Genomic DNA, 17548 nt, shown 5'->3' with positions numbered 1-17548 from the left:
TATTCAAACATTTTTGCAGCAGTTTTTAAAATAATTCTTGGAATTTATTATTAGTTAAAATTTTGAAAATCAATAATAATCATTTTTAACAAAATACCTAAAATCTCTCCCTAATAAATATAATATCATTTCTTATTTTCCACATTTTTCTCAAATATTTCTCCAAAATCTTTATATGATCTTTTTTTTTAATTTATTTTATTACATAAAATCTATATTATTAAAAGGGAAGCATTTTGAATAAAGTGATCATAGTATATACAATTAAATGGATAATTAAAAAAGGATAATTAAAAAAACAAAACTATCTATATTTATGGAAATAATAATGATGGACCCGCACGTACGTGCGGAGTTATTTTTACAAAATTATGATTTTTAAGTAGATGATATTTTGGTAAAATTTTGTTATATGAGTTTATTTGACAAACTATATATAGACATACAGTTGTAAATATAGATATTGTATTAAATAATACAATTTTAAAATTATTTAAATGAAAATGATAAGTGATATTATGTGTTTATTTTTTAAACTAATCAAAACATTTCTAACTGTTTGCTTAGACATGTTAAATCGGATTTGGATTTAGTTTTAGTTTGAATTGTTTTATGTGTAGTTTATAATGGAAAACCCGTCATGTCCCTTTCCGTCTCGTCCTGACCCGTCCCGTCCCACGCCGCCACGTCTTCTGTCTGTCATAAAATCTCCGTCCCATAATCGTTTCTTTTTAAAACATAATCATTTGGCAATGTTTATTATAAAAAACTTGGTAAAAGATTTAGACAGGATACCCGTATTCCTCGTTTAAATATTTATTTTTATCAAACTAATAAATATCTAATTATCAATCTAAGTCACATGCTCCCACCATTTTCATTCACAAGGCACTGTCTGTAATCCTAGCGTACACAATCCTTTTTCGATTTTTAATTTTATTGATCTTTCAGTTTCATCTTTATTTCTCATTAATTTCTTCAATTCAACGATTCATGTTTTAGCCTTTTTGTTTTCTAAAGATTTAAGTATCTCTATTTTTTTTAATACATAGATTTATTGTAGTTTTGTTATCCGAAGTATACGTTATCTTCTTGTATATGTATAATAAAAATACAAAAAAAATTTCCGTATATATTGCAATTTGAATTTTTAATATATTACTAATTTTTTTAGCATATGTACAACATTCCATGGCGAGTAGAAATTTTTGGATAATGGTTCAAAACCTTTATAAATAAGATTATTCCAGTGAGGTGAGTATGTGGTGTATATGATATAGCTATATATAGTGTTGGGGAGAAAAAAACCTTAACTTAAACCTAGATTTGTAATGGGCGTGGGGATAAAGATTGATTTACCTATAGACACACTTTAAGGGAGGGAACTTACAAAAGCACACTCTCCAATTCATGTTGTACTTTGGCCACTGTTGGTGCCAAAAAAAGACACAATTGGCCTAATAAAGTAAAAGCACAACTCTCGTCTGTTTCCCTCTCTCGTCGTCTGTTTCCATCTGTTGATAACTAATTTCGTTAGCCAAGAATATCTAGGTAATATTAATTAATTAAAATATTTAATTAGCCAAGAAAATAAAACTTAGTGGTACATAGCTGTTTCGTTTTCTCCAACATGTCGACGATATGTCTTCTCATTTCTGTTAAACTTGAATAAAGAACACAAATCACGGCGACGGATGCCCTGTTTTTGAAGCTTTTAAGGAATTTGTTGACGAATGACGACGACGGAGGTATAATGTGTATTTCTGCAATTTATTTGATTTTTTTTTGTAATGGTTACAATAAGCTCTGCATTTCGTACAATTGTTCAGGCTCATGTGGACGATTACACGATAGTCATTTGTGGGAGCTGGCGTTGTTCTGGGGATGGTAGATGGAAGTTTGAGGTGGACAACAATTTCTCAATCACTTTGGATGACAGATCTAGGTAAGTGCTTCTGAGTTTTTTTGTTTTTTCGTTTTTACAGGTTTAAATCGGTAGTGACGATGCTCTTTGTGATCATGTGGATGAGGTTTTTTGGATACTGATGACCTATTCTGTCCAAAAAATGCTTCCAATCATTCTTAACACTCTCATCTTCATCGTTGGATAGACGATTATTGTCCATATGTTCACATGTACATAGACACACTCATTTTTATTGGAATGTTATCATGTACATATGCACTCATTTATACTAAAACATGTAAGAAGTAACCACATGTTGTTAAAATGTCCAAACACAAGTATGTATATCCAGAAACGATATTACAATTGACCATCCAATTATAAGCGAATAAATGGTCAACTACAAATGGATAATATATATAATATAATTCATCCAAAAATATAGTAAAATGCATCTTCAAATATAGGAAAAATATAAATACTGAATATTGTACAAAAATAAATATAAAATATTGTTATAATAACAAGATAAAGTGATTATAAAAAAGAAAGATAAAAATTGAGAAAGAGAAAGAGGAAGAAAGGGAAAGAATCGAACAGGAGGAGGAGGAAGAAAAGGAAGAGGAAGAGAATGTAAGTGTTTAGTTGTGTGACATTTTAGTTGTGTGGCATTTTAGCTGGGATGACAAATGAGTTAATATGTTGAATCAGTGAGGGTGAGAGAGTAAACACACTCACCCAAAGTCCACCATAACTTTATAAGTGTGTCATAGGGCAATTAAACTTTTGAAACTGTGTGTAAGTGCAAATACTCTTATTTTTAATATCTTGGAAATGACAATTTGAGATCTTCAATGGAGGGATATCCCAAATATATATGTGGTGGCAGTTAATGTTCTTTTTCATCTCAAGAATATATGAATATTTGATTGCCACAATTGTGGAGGGACGGAGATACGCCTAAATTAAAGGGATGAAGTTTCCATTTGGGTAGTAATATATGGTTTATTAGTTAGGATATTATATATGATATTACATTGATTATGGGTTGACGTTTTCGTATGCATAGGAGAATTGAGGGATCAAATATTGTGTTAAATATATTCGAATGGAAAAGAAAGTTATTAATAAGCCGGTTATTGTGTTTGAGAAAATCAAAGTCACATAACAACCCGGTTGATTATATTACTGACATATTTAACATTTTTGTCATCAGAAATGAACATTATGAGAAGGGCAGTCGATGGTAGTATCGCAACATTGGATTCGATTAATGCAATTGGGTTCTTAATCGAAAAAAATAACCGACTCGTTTTGAACTAACTACCACACTAACCTTAACGATAAAACGCTAATTAAGATTAGTAGAGGGTAATCGTTGTCCAAACAAAATTAAACTGCAGTTGCCAAAAAATTGTACTTCAAAAATGTTATAATAGATACACATAAATGATAAATCGTTAGGATTTCATAAAGGGTCTTACGTCCTCTCACTAGGCCCATGAGCTTAACAATATCTAACGGTCGGTTTGCTACGTCCGGGAAGCTTAAAACATTGTTTACCGACCCTAAAAATCACCACATGATCTTTCCCTGTGTTTTGGCCTCACTCACACAGTTCCGACAACCACTTCCCGGAAGGTTGCCCATCCTTTGACTACTCCAGCATAAGCATACTTAACTGTGGAATTCTCTCAGAATCTTTGACCGAAAAGATAAGTGCACTCTGGTGACATAGGTGATCAAATCAATTCATTTAAACCTCTACACAAACTGGGGTCTCACAATTCTCCCCCACTAATACGCTGCAAAAATACGTTGCGCACTAAGACCGTCACTCCCTAACAGTGTGAGCCCACCACTCTACACTTGTTTTGGTTCAGCTCTGATACCACTTGTAACGCCCCGACCGCATCTCTCAGTGGGCCCCATGTTCACCACTAGCCTATGGGCTCACCTCTCTGAATTGGCTTCACATCCTCTCACTAGGCCCATGAGCCCATTAATATCCGATTTGGTTTACTACATCCGGGAGGTTTAATACTTTTTTTGCCAACCCTAAAAATCACCACATGATATTTCCCTTTGTTTTAGCTTCACTCACACTGATACGAGAACCACTTCCCGGAAGGTCACACATCCTTTGACTACTCCAGCATAAATACGCAAAGATAAGTGCACTTTGGTGACATATAATTTAAAATATAAACTGAAAAAATAATATTATCTAAATAAAATAATTTAAAATTAATATGATCTAACATTATTTATAGTTTTTTAATTAATAAAAATCTAAACCCTAACCATTCTTTAATAAACCTAAACCGGCAAATAATTTTGTATAATTGTAAAATATAAGCCCTAACCACTGTTTTATGAACTCAAACCAAAACATAATTGTGTTTTATTATAAATTTTAAACTCTTATATATCCTCTTTTATAAACCCAAACCGACATATAGTTTTGTTTTATTGTAAAATCTAAATCCTAAACCCTACCTACTCTTTTATAAACCGAAACCGACATAAAAATTAATTTGATTATAAAATTTGAACTATAACCCTCCTTCGTAAACTTAAATCAACATAATTTCATTTAATTGTAAAATACTAACCCTAATCCCACTTTTATAAACTCAAACCAACATATAATTTCTTTAATAAAAACTTTACATATTGCTTTTGTATCCTTTATTTTTTTTCTTATATTAATTTTAATGGTTACAATCTCCCATATGCTCAACAGGGTTAAATGACTAGCTTGGAGATTGCAACTCTAGAGCTTTTTAATCTTAGTTTTATATATAACAGTTTCATATTATCTACTTAATGGAAATAGACGTAAAATTAATTCTAAATAGGGGATAATGATATCACACAAAATTGTATAACTCCTAAATCTATTTTTTTAATAATGCAATATTAATTCTAAATACTAAGAACAAAAAAAAGCCTCATTAGTAGACACAATTAACATTATAATTATCCGACAATAGTTTGACACGTCTAAATATATTAACGATTTCCAACACTTGAAAAAATAAATAAGCAACTAACCTTTAACGACATATGTATGATTCATAATAGTCAACTAAAGTTTTTCAAAAAACATACATGTCTTAACCATACTAGCTACTTTTTTCGGGTACTATTCATTATTCAATACACTTTTCTTCAAAAAATTGTTTTTGAAAATAGCAAAATCATGTTATATTAAATTATATATTTGCAAAAATATATATTCTTACAATACAGTTGTATCACTTGGTAAAATTAAAACACTTTCACAATATCCAAAATTTTCTCTCGCGTTGCGGTCCGAACTTAGTGTCTAATAAAAAGATCAATCTTCATTTTTTTAAATTGTGTTGAGCCTTGGACAAAAAAAAACTCAATTAAGTAGGCCATTCGTTTAATTAAAATATCAATCTTCGTGTTGGGCCTTGCACAAAAAAAAGTTAAAAAGTGTGTTGGGCCTAAGTAGTTGAGCCCGATTTATCTCTCTCTTCTAACCCTAAGACCAACATTAACAATAGGATTTAGAGGGGATGTCAGGGTATTAAGGGTGTAAAAATAAATCAAAACTGAATTAAAAGAGTAAGATACGTAAGTTGGAGAAGGATTGATATGGTGGGTTAAGAGGCGACACGTGTCAATATATGATTGGGTGAGGTGTTAAATATATAATCTGTTATTTATTTTTTTACACAACAATTTCTCTCATTTTTCTCTTTCTCTCTCTCTCGAAACGACAAAGACGAAATCGACGGTGAACTTCGATTTCGATCGTAATCGGAGTATCACCGACGAGGAAGAGGTACGACCGTCTCTCCAGCAGTAGATCATCATCGCTGGCGAGCTGGGTTGTCTTAGGCGTCTTCGGTTCAACTCATTCAGCGAGTTTGGGAAGCGAATCCGAAGGGGATGTTTGATCGGGTTGTCTACAGACGCGTCAAGCGATCGGAATCGGCGTCATGGGAGCAGCAATCGGTTTTTGAAGGTATGAATTTCTTTATTGATTCGTTGATTAGGGTTTCTGAATTTGTAAAATTAGGGTTTCTGATTTGGTAAAATTAGGGTTCTTGGATTTGGGGAAAACGTGTAATTCGTTGCTAGTGTGCATAAATAGGGTTATTAGAAGGATGTATGAGTGTGTGAGATGTTATTAAGGCATGATTGTTAGAAATAGAAACCCGATTCTTGAATATGGTTTCTGGATTTGGGGAAATTTTGTTATGCACTGCTAGATTCTTTAATTATGCGTATTATCTGCATCCATTGAGTTTGTGAAGGTTTGTAATGGTTGATTTTTAAAGAATTTTGAACCCGATTGTAGGTATATGCATTTTGAACCCGATTGTAGGTATATGCATTTTGAACCCGATTGTAGGTATATGCATTTTTTTCTTATGTTTGGTTGGTTGATTATACTCTCTTAGATCAAAATTGGTGTCACGAATATGTTTAGTTATTGTTGGTATTGGCATTTTAGATAAGGTTATCAGAGATGTATTTTGATTTATGTTTATTGATGAGTATGTTGTCTTGTATTTGACATATGCATTGGGTCTGCTACCATGGAGTGGGGATCACTTCGTCAACTACATATGGCATTGGCGAGAAGGCCAGAGGAGAATTTTGCTAAAAACAAAACAGGTCAGAAATGCAATGCCATCTCTGTATTTCTTTGTGTCTTGATGGTAGTATAGAATTCGGATTTGAATGAACCTGTGAAAGATGTAGGATTTGAATGAAAGTGGTTATGTGCTAGGTCGTTAATAAATGATAGAAAGAGAATTAGAAGTTAATGCATATAGGTAGATGTCTCATCCGACGTGACTTGATAGGGCTCTTCTTCTTGAAGTTTTTCATCTGAGTAAAACTCAATAAACTCCATATTTGCTCTGATCTTCGTGATAGAAGAATCTTGCACAAGCAAAAGAAAGATGTATCAAAAAGTAAATCAACAAATAAGGAAAATACTTCAAAAAAATAGAAATGAATATTTTTTTTTAAAAACAAATCCGAAAAATTCAAATAACAACAGGAAAAATTCAGTTTTTATTTTATTTTCTGGTTTTATAAATATAAAATACGAAATTAATTTAGACTAACAAAAAATATGATTTTTATGGCTTTTCTTTTAATGAATCCGAAATAAATAAGAAAATGGAAATAAAACAATATATATATTTTTTTTTAGTTAATAAAATACTGAAGCAAATAACAAGATTAAAGCAAGGTATAAAAATTTATTTGATTTTTTTTTTATATATATAAAATAAAAATAATAAGAAAATTAGAAAAACAAATATAGGTTGAAAGATACAACCTTGGGGATAGGAGCTTTTGAAGCTCTGATACCAGATGATGCAAGATTGGAATTACTCCAAACTTTAGATCACTTGATGATCAAGAGATTCCAAGCTTAGCTTGCGGAAGGTGGAATTCACGAGCTGGTAGCACTCTCTCGTGAATCAGTGGGTGGTTCAGGGGATAGTTCAGGTGATTGACTCGCTCAATCGGTGGGATAATCGACTCACTCGATCAATGGACGAATAAAGGATCTTGAATCACTCAACAAAATTAATCCGCAGGTTTCTAAAGCACTAAGTGACTCACTCACAAAGAACTAAAGAACAAGATTGACAAAGACTCAAACTTTGACAAGAATAAAACTTTCTATTACTTTAAATTGATCAAGGGTCATTACAAATGAAAAATCTAATGAGCTTATATAGGCTCAGCTACACGTGCTAATAATGTAAAACAAGAAACAAATCGCACAAAATTAATTACACTTGCCGTTGGGACTTTATGAACCAAATCGGCAAAATAAGGCAAGTAGAGAGATGCCTTGAGTCTTGAAAGCTTAGGTGTGAATCCATGACTCCTTGGAGTATCTAGGTTCATTGTTGGAAACTTCAAGACGTGCATAAGTGAATAAGGAAGGAGTCTTTGAAGCTTGATCTCCTTTTGCTCCATATATGGCAAGTAGTGACTCATTGGCTTCTTGTGTGGTAAGGTGTACCAAAGATCGTGTGGGACAAGTCTTGTGTGGCCTAAAAGTTCTCATAGTTTCCATATGCAGCTTTGGAACACGTCCTCATGAAGGTTTAGGAGAGTTTCCTTATCATGCTCCAAGTAGATCAATGGCATTGATTCAAATGGTGGTTTGGACTTGGGTCTTCTTTCGGGCTGTTCTACATGGGCTGGGGCCTTGTGGTGATTCAAATGAGTGTGTGGACTCCCTTCATAGCTGATCCAAATGTTAAAAGACTTCAAATCCTCACAGCTCGCAATCTGATATAGTTCAGGCAGTCGGTTAGCGAGTAGTTCAGGCAGTCGATCAACGAGTAGTTCAGCATGCTTGTCAGCGAGTAGTTCAGCATGCTTGTCCGCGAGTAGATCAGAATGTACATCAGCTATCATCTTTGAATCATATGGATGGTGAATGATTCCTTGATGACTTGGTGTTGCCTCATTAAAAACCTTTCTAGGTAAACTCATTGGGACAAACCCTAGATAAGGGAAAAAGAGTGCAACAGTCATATCCCAATAATAAGGTGATTTGACTTGCTGATTTTTGATCCCTCTTGAACTGTCGGACTTCTTAGGGTTAATATCATGGTGAATAATTAACCCTTCACCTTGTACTTGATCAGAACTCCACTTAGACAAAGATTCTCCAAAATTCTCCATGTAGACCGGTTTGGTGTGCTCTTGATCTGATCTAGTTCTGATGTCCGCATCAAAAAGCACAATAAACAACAACGACTTCGAATTTGAATTTTAAAAAAAACAAAAAAAACAAAAGCAAGGCGTCAAAAATAAACAAAGACACACAAATGTTATAGAGAATGCTTCAAGTGATGCATTATTACCTTAAACCAGTGAGGATGAAGAATTTATATCCTCTAAAAAAATGTTTCTTAGACTAATACCTTTTTCAACGTCAAATACATAGAAATATTTTAATGACAAAAATGATATTCAAACAATAAAAAGTTAAGAAATTAGTCGCTGGTAACTTAAAATAGAAAAGAATAAATAGAAAGATTCACAAATTAAGTAGTAAATGGTAGGAAAATACTTATGTTCACCTCTAGAGGTGAACCTATGGGTGAACCATTTCATTCACCTTTCTCATATAAGCCAATCAAATGACGCCATGTCACATTAAATTAGAAATAGATATATCTTAAAAAATCTAACAAATAATATTAAATTAATTAAACTCAAACTGACATATAAACTCGTTTAATTGTACAATCAAAACCCATATTCACTTTTGTAAACCCAAATCAATGTATATCTCCGTTTAATTATGAAAACTAATCCTGGCAAAGACCAACGTTGGCCGATGTTAACCAATAAAAATATTTCAAATTTTTAATATTATTAAAAATCCAAAATAATAAATTGCTATATTAAATTTTTATAGTTTTATAATTGAAACATTATTCTATACTCAATATCTAAATATTTTATATATATATATTTAATGTATTCATTCTTATAATTAGGTAATTTTTAAATTTATTAGCTAAGCTAAATAATAATTAAATTCAAAACTTAATAATTAATTTTAAGACATATATATTTTCCTCTTTGTCAAAAAAAAAGACATTTATATTTTCCTAAAATCAAATATATTGCTTTGAAAAAATCAATTTTTGGATCTTCTATTTTTTATATATTAAAAAGTAATTATTGTGAGTTTTTTTGTTGTTGTTTACATTTTATTATGTATTTAAAGTTTTTACAAAAAATTATGTAAAAATTTCCTATAATTCTTTTACCATGAAAACTTTAGACCAAAGAGTCATATATTCAATCTTTTGCATATTATTTGCTAATAGAATTCATTGAGTTTTTTATTTTTATTTTAGTAATATTTTTTCTAGTTGAAAAAAATATTGATGATTTTTATTTTACTATTAGGTGTAGCTTTAAAACTGAATAAAATAACTAATTACTATAAGAATAAATACATTAAAAATAGAGAAATTGATACCAATAACTTTTTTATGATACCCTATTTTAAAAATACCCTCTTTTTTTACCATTTTTTTTTTTGGCCTCTCTTATATTTTAATGGTTATTTTACCCCTATTTGAAAGAATATTTTCTCCCAAAGGAAGGAATATTCCATCCAAAAATATTCCCCCCAAATATTTCCCGCCAAAAACTTTCCCGCCAAAATTTTCCCGCCAAAAAAGTTTCCGAGAAAAATTTTCCCGCCAAAAAATTTTCCCACAAAAAAAAAATATTCTTTCAAAATTTTCCCGCCAAATTTTTTTAAAGGGTTTACAAGATTTTTTAAAGGGTCTTTTAAAGGGTTTACAAGGGTTTTTAAAGGGATTTACAAGAGTTTTTAAATGGTTTTTAAAAGATTTGTAATGGTTTTTAAAGAGTTTTAGAAGCCTACAAAGGTTTTTAAATGGTTTTTAAATGATTTACAATGGTTTTTAAAAGTTTTAATAAGTTTATAACAGTTTTAAAAGGATTTACAAGGATTTTTAAAGGATTTTAAAAATTTACAAGGATTTTTAAAGGTTTTTTAAAAGGATTTACAAGTGTTTTGAAAAGGATTTAAAAGTGTATTTAAAGGCATACAAAGATTTAAAAATAGTTTTAAAGGATTTACAAGAAGTTTTAAAGGGTTTTAGAAGTTTACAAAGGTTTTTGAAGGGTTTACAAAAGTTTTTAAAGGTATTACAAGTTCTTTAAAATGGTTTTTAAGGATTTACAAGGGTTTTTAAAGGGTTTTAGAAGTTTACAAAAGTTTTTATTAAATGATTTATCACGGTTATAAGGGGTTTAAAGGGATTTACAAGTGTTTCTAAATGTTATAAAATGATTTACAATGGTTTTAAAAGGTTTACTCAAGTTTTGAAAGGTTCTGGATGACTTTTAAAAGATTTCTAAGGATTTTTAAAGGATTTATAAATATTTACAAGGTTTTTTTAAGGAATTGCGGAAAATATTTTGTCGGAAATTTTTTGGCGGGAAAATATTTTGGCGGGAAAATTTTTGCCGAAAATTATTGGCGGCGGGAAATTTTTGGCGGGAAAATTTGGCGGGAAATTTTTCGGAAGGAATATTTTTCTTGTTGGAAATAATATTCTTTTATTCATCATGTGTTATAATAAATGAGGGTAATTTAGTCATTTTGTACATTGAAGAGGGTATTTTTGAAAATGGACACCTAGAGAGGGTTCTTGTATAAAAGGGTATCATAAAAATATTAGTTGTGCAAATCTCCCTTAAAAATATATACAAATTGTCTTAGAATTTTCTATCACTGTCTTTGCTTATTCCCCTCATTGTTTAGTTTTACTTTAGTACTAGAGCTTTATATTACTGCCTCATTTTTCTCTATCATATCTTGAAATAAATTGCTCATGAAACTGTCATTTACAATTTCCCTATAAACGTATACTCCAAGTGTTCGTTTAAAAGTATATAACCATTTGCAATTGTGTAGACAGCTTCAATAGTTAAAATGTTCAATGTAACAATAATCCCACCATGCATGTATTGTAAGTAAAAAACCATTTGTTTCACCTTATTCCTCACGACACTACTCTTAGTCACGGACAGCTCCACTATTCTTCTAATCTAACAATGCCTTGGGCTAGTTTGTTTTTCTCGTAAAATGGATTCATTAAGACAAAATATCTTGAGGGAAATTAAGAAAAAATACAAGAGAAACAAATTATAACTAGAAGAGAATATTATATAGTTAGGGTTTCTTGAAGACTCTTCCAGCGATAAGAGCAGCTTCCATGACAATGGAGATGACATCAATCACTTCATCAGCATCACATTTGTTACCTTTGAACGTCGGTTGCTTCTTCTTGCTAAAACTGTTCATACAGTTTATGAACTTCTGACTACACTCTTGGCTTAGATAGTCATCTACAACACATCAACAATAACATATACTAAGTAAAAAAATATGTAACACTTTGGGTCTTAATGGTTGCAGCGGTTAAGGCGGACAAATTTATTTGCGGATTAGACTATAGTCCTCAATTGTGCGGTTCAATAAAATAGAAAGAAAACCGTTGCTGATCGACTACGGACCGAGTTGGTCCTCAGAGTTTGTTGTCCAGCCTAAAAATAGAGCGGACTAAACCGTTGACGGATTTGTCCATCTTGACCGCTGTTACCATTTGAACCCTTTATATAGTTAAAAAGGTGAGAGTGTAAGCTAGAAAGAGAGAGTAATTACTATTCTTGGATTGGACACAAGCATCATGGTTCATGCAACAAGAATCAAGACCATCACAAGGTCTCTCACCAGGACATCCACTGTAAAGTAGTCCACAATACTTGCCATACCTTAGAAATGGAGGCACTGTCCAATTTCAACAAAATATTAATAAACATGTCTCTCTTACATAAGTGAAATTTATTACAAGGGTTTGAGATTATGTTACCTGAACAAAACTCTGATTCACATTTCCGGCTACATTCTTTACTCTGTCCAAAACAAATCAAGAATCATACTAAACCGGATCTAAACCAAATTCCCGGTTTATATACTAGAATAAAGCATCATGATCGGTTTAAGTTTTTGACTAACCAAGGAAATGGAAGGATGTGTGAGCTGAACACCAACGTTAAGAGCAGAGACAGAGACAGAGAAGAAGCAAAAGAAAGAGAGAAGTATGATCGGAGCCGCCATAGTTGAAACTGGTGAAGCTCGGAAAGTGAGAAGAATATTATATAAACTTTGGTTTTGGTGAAAAAATGAAATGAGTAATAAGAAGAGAGAAGAAGGTAGAAGACGAAGAGCTTGTGACTTGTTTGGTCTATGATTTGGCTTCTTCTATCTCGTGACTCGTTTGTTTGGTAATGACACAATAATGTGATTTTACATATTTACGCCTAGAGACTCTTTAGGTAGTCACATTTATTTAGTTGTTTTCTCTAACACGTAAATTATTATATCTTTGACTCTTGAGCTACCAAATAATACAGCTCATCATGGAAATTATATTTTAACGTAAAGTTTTTCATTAATTAAAATTGCTTAATTAGTGGTTATTATCTCTTTTGTACAATATGCGTGTGTCTAATCCAACTTTCTTTACTTCATTATGTTATGATTATTATTATTATCTCTTTTGTAGACAAAATAATATCCAGATTTTTAACATATATATATAGATATATATATATATATGTATGTTACCTAACATTATTTTATAAACATATTGAATAATATTTTGCTATAAATAAATTGAGATTTATAATCTTGGTGTTGGTGAGTAATCAACTAAGATATTTTCGACCCAAAAAAAAATGTAACAGAACCAAAGATATAATCTTGAATTTTTTTTTCATTTTTCTTGCAAGTTCTTATAAATTTGAACGGAAGATTATGTGATTTTTCCGTATGTATTCTTCAAGGTGGTTTAAGATTTCAATACATTTGATGACTTAAGAAAATAAGGTTAATTAGATATAGTTAACACAATGTATTGCGCTTTGGCGCATTTTTGTTACTTGTTAAAAGTGGTTAATTAGTGGCAATATCCGCTCACGATCATCTTTAAATTTCATAAAACAATGAATGAGATAATCAATTAAAAAGGTAGTTGGTGACAATCCTTCGTCTAGGCTTATAATCCTTATATATCACTTAAGATCTCTGACTAAATTTCGATATAAGATCCTAAATCAAATAAATTTTCGTCTCTATGCTTGTTAGCGTAACCGAAAATAAATCTTTTTGTGTTTTGGCGGTCCGATATGTACTGATTTTTTGTCGCAATTTATAATTTGATTCCTTCTTTGCAGATTTATGCTTTTGGCTTTCAACCATTTGATCTTTAACATTCCACATCCGCAGACCGCAGTGGCAGTTGAAGAGGTATTGGAAGATTTTTTCAGTTTCATGCACTCGAGTTATGATGGAGATTAGATTATTTGTTGCTTCATCTTGATTGATATCAAATTCTAGTTAAGCATATTTCAACGTTACCGATTTTCAGTAAATAACAAATGGTTCCAACATCTTAAAAAGGAGGCATATCAAACCATAGTAAGTAAGAATTTTTTTATTTGTTAAAAGTTTTATCAAACACCAAAGAAGGATGTATGTATTTGTGAGATTTATGGGTTCCATCGACATCAAGAAAATTTCTTATATCGGAGAAAAACTAGTAAATGATTAACTTTTAACTTTAGTGATTTTGTTTGTATTTTCTTTTTCTTAAATTGTCTCCTTGTTTAAGCTCTTTTTTGTTTTTTCCGAAGATGTCAATTTTTTCCACTAACTTACTTTCAAAAATATAATTCTTTCCACTAACTTACGTAATTTTTTTTTTAATATATGCGAAAGGAATATAAAATATTAACAATTCAAAACACTAAAGTTGTTGACAACCAATAAGCTTAAACAAAAAAAATATGCAAATATAGAAGAAACAAAAATAGGATATGTCTATTTCAAGTTTTTTCATTCTTCATGTTCTTCTCAAGCTTTGTTTTCAAGTATCAGTTTATCATCTTTAGAGGGAAAAGAACTGCATAAATGATTCACACAAGGGGCTACATGTCGATTTCCCAAATGATATAGAAGTTATATGTTTTGTACTTTTGTTTATTTTTATACATTAATATTTGCTGCTACTAATCTCCATTTTTTTTAGAATTTTTTATGACATTTTCTAACTTTTAATTTTTTTTTTTATTTTGTTAAAAAAGAGGGTATCGTTACTTAGTTATTGTAATCGCAAACTAATCGATTGTTCGAAATATCGAGTTATTTATTGTTAAAATTGTTTATCGTCATTCAAATATTTATGCTTTATCGTTTTCTTAAAATCTAGTTTCTAAATTATTATAATCAAAATAGTTTAAAAATATACGTAAATCTTATATAAACTAAAGTAATTATAAGTTTAGATAAACCACACACATGTGAGGGTAGAGACAAGTTTCTGTTCATGCTTTAGCAAAAGTTTCTATTCATGTAGTTTAGAGAATAAAGGTGGCCTGTCAAGTTATAAATTATAATGGCTAATTAAAAAACATGATTATGTTATACCAAATGCACTTTTAACCACGTTAAAGAATAAGATTTCCCAAGTCTAATGGATCATATATATAATCATATCTTATAAGAAACGTACGTAGAGCTAAGCAATAATATAACATATAATTTAGGCCCAAACATAGCATAAACATCACGGGCCAACATACAAAGACATATCAATCACTTGAAGCATAACTTAAAATAGTAACGATAGTGTTACACCCCGATCCATTGAAGCCTCCTCAAGACCTTTTACTTATGCATCTCTGTCTCTTTTACATTCCACTGGCATGACCGGGAACCTAGCCCGGTCGGTACAATAGTTGTAAATGGTCCACTTCGAACGTACCCATTTGAGACGACGCCATTGGTAAGCGTCAAGGTCACGGAAGTCCTTTTGATCCCACCACATACGTCCTTGAGTGGCACAGTACTTAGCCTCCACAGAAGCTTGGCAACCATCAATGTGGAATCCTTTGTATGATGCAATGAAAGGTGCATTGGCCCAATTAGTTTTCTCTAAACCACCTCTCGTGGCCCAGTCATCAGCGTTCCAAAGACTCGAGTAAAGTTTCATTGGTTGGTTAAATGGGAAACGTACTCCTAGGTCCTTAGAGTTCTTGAACGTTCGGATTGGTATGTTGTCAACAAAGAATCTGATCAAAAGAAATATCAAGAGTTTAGTAAACCACATGACTCTCATAGTCTATAATTTATAAACCCCACATATTATAAAAAAAACCCTCACGCGAATAAAATATATAACTATTAAAATGTTAAATATACATATTAATTATAAAAATATTCTAAAACTAATTTCCGATTAATATCAAAGTGTAATTTCGGATTAATCGAGTACTACTAAGCTTATTTCGACTGTCCGACTAGTGAGTCACATACTCACACACCATATGACCATAGGCTAGGTTCATTGTAACATTAAAAATAAAATAAAAGTTAAAAAAGACTGAAATGTTTTGAACTTTTTTGACTCAAAAGTCTCTCACTCACTGTCTAAGATAATCTTACAAGACCCTACTACTTTTTGATAAGATCAAGATTGGGCCACGCTCGAGGTTAAGAAAAAATAATAATAATACCAAAATAATTTTTGAAATTGCACCGAACAATGAAAAAAACAATAATATAAACAGTAGTAGGACCATGTTAATACTGACAACTTTTTTCACCATATAATAAAAAAAATATATATAAAATGTAAATGTTAAGTAAATGAAAGATGAGAGGATAGAGATGATTCATACACGATCTGGTACATGTTCCAAAGGATGGAGTAAGTGTGGTAAGCCTTAGATGGGTCGAACCAAAGATAGATACGTTGTTCTCTGTTTCCTTTTCCTCCAGTGAACACATTCGTCTGCAATATTGCTGGTTGTCCTGTTCTGTTCCCAAGAAACTCAAAGTCTATCTCGTCATGCTCGTTGTTGGTCGATGACAGCTTCACATTATTCATTGTAATTAATAACTAATTATCTTAAAGTTTAGATCTATGTATTATACAGAGAGAGAGAGAGACTTACATAGAAAGCTGTGACTACTCCAGCTGTGTCACCGGCCGGTAGCTTTATGTGCATACTGAAATGTCCAAACAAATATGACCCTTTTGATTGGAACCCTGTCCCTGTTTGTTTTTATTACACATGTAACATAGTTAGTGAGTTAGTGTACCAAAGATCTTGGGGCTTAAGAAGAACATAAAGGGTTCGAGTGGTAACAATGGTCAAGATGGACAAATCTGTTTAATCCGCTCTATGTTTAGGGTGGACAAAAAACTTGTCTACCAACTCTATTTATATGTAAAAGCGGTTTGTAGTTGGTCCGCATCAGTTTTCTTTCTATTTTTTGGACCGCACTATTGCAGACTACATTTGATGAATGGTAAATAAAAAATGGTTTAATCCGCAGATAGATTTGTCCGTCTTAACCGCTGCATTCAGACCCAAAGACTTGCATAATATTAAGAGACATATGTTTTCGGACACTAATCTATGTAACAATTTAGTTATGGTAATAAGTAAATGTATATACCAGTGTATTTGTCGAGGATGAGTTGAAGTTCAGAGCCACCATTGAACTGTTTCTGATGGTCAAAAGCCCAAGTTGGGACGTAGTTACGGCCAAAAGGTACATCAATGGCTTTGCGAGGAGGAATAGACATAACCATTGTTGAAGTAGCCATTAGAAACAGAGCTATAAGAGCCAATGGAGATGAAGAAACAGCCATTGTTGTTGTTGTTGTTTAGAAAGAGATAGAGATGAGAGAAGCTAAAGGAGGTGTGGGTGGGTTTATATAAGGACGACGACTTGTTTTTTCTTCTTTTTTACGATAATTATTAATATTTTATTTTTTTAAGAATTGATAAATCATGTATTCAAGTTTCTAGGACATTTCTATTTTATTTTTTGGATTTTAATTAATTTTTTGTAACCAATGGTTTACAACTGTAATATAGTAGACATGATTACATCATACGTACACAGCTATACAGCTTTCACAAGCAATTACTATTTATTTGAATGTGAAATACATCTTTATGCATTGTTTGGTGAATAATGAATGTTGATGA

General features: G+C 31.5%; 2 protein-coding genes across 2 annotated transcripts; both read right to left on the bottom strand.

Moving 5' to 3' along the window:
- Positions 1-11554: 11554 nt before the first annotated feature.
- On the bottom strand, positions 11555-12743 carry LOC17892770 (phospholipase A2-alpha). Its single transcript, XM_006298686.2, has 4 exons — positions 12501-12743; positions 12355-12397; positions 12147-12272; positions 11555-11830 (listed from the first exon to the last, which is right to left on the bottom strand). Exons 1-4 carry the CDS (start codon positions 12600-12602, stop codon positions 11655-11657), a joined length of 447 nt encoding a protein of 148 aa, XP_006298748.1. The 5' UTR covers positions 12603-12743; the 3' UTR covers positions 11555-11654.
- A 2262-nt stretch (positions 12744-15005) lies between these two features.
- Positions 15006-17237, bottom strand: LOC17893677 (xyloglucan endotransglucosylase/hydrolase protein 4). The gene is made up of 4 exons (XM_006298165.2): positions 17010-17237; positions 16502-16602; positions 16226-16419; positions 15006-15616 (listed from the first exon to the last, which is right to left on the bottom strand). The coding sequence occupies exons 1-4, from the start codon at positions 17203-17205 to the stop codon at positions 15217-15219; spliced, it is 891 nt and encodes a 296-aa protein (XP_006298227.1). The 5' UTR covers positions 17206-17237; the 3' UTR covers positions 15006-15216.
- Positions 17238-17548: the final 311 nt, after the last annotated feature.

Source organism: Capsella rubella, unplaced genomic scaffold, assembly GCF_000375325.1.
Source record: "Capsella rubella cultivar Monte Gargano unplaced genomic scaffold, Caprub1_0 scaffold_3, whole genome shotgun sequence".
Classification (NCBI taxonomy): Eukaryota; Viridiplantae; Streptophyta; class Magnoliopsida; order Brassicales; family Brassicaceae; genus Capsella; species Capsella rubella.
This window is presented reverse-complemented; position numbering and strand designations above follow the sequence as displayed.

Bases quoted from the DNA above. Each gene is read 5' to 3' on its own strand.
- LOC17893677 (XM_006298165.2), bottom strand. From the start codon at position 17,205: ATGGCTGTTTCTTCATCTCCATTGGCTCTTATAGCTCTGTTTCTAATG. The intron at 16,420-16,501 runs GTAAGTCTCTCT...AATAATGTGAAG, and splicing joins GAGTAGTCACAGCTTTCTAT to CTGTCATCGACCAACAACGA. The intron at 15,617-16,225 runs GTATGAATCATC...TCTTTTGATCAG, and splicing joins TGGAACATGTACCAGATCGT to ATTCTTTGTTGACAACATAC.
- LOC17892770 (XM_006298686.2), bottom strand. From the start codon at position 12,602: ATGGCGGCTCCGATCATACTTCTCTCTTTCTTTTGCTTCTTCTCTGTC. The intron at 12,273-12,354 runs GTAACATAATCT...GAAATTGGACAG, and splicing joins TGAATCAGAGTTTTGTTCAG to TGCCTCCATTTCTAAGGTAT. The intron at 11,831-12,146 runs GTAATTACTCTC...GATGTGTTGTAG, and splicing joins TTGTGTCCAATCCAAGAATA to ATGACTATCTAAGCCAAGAG.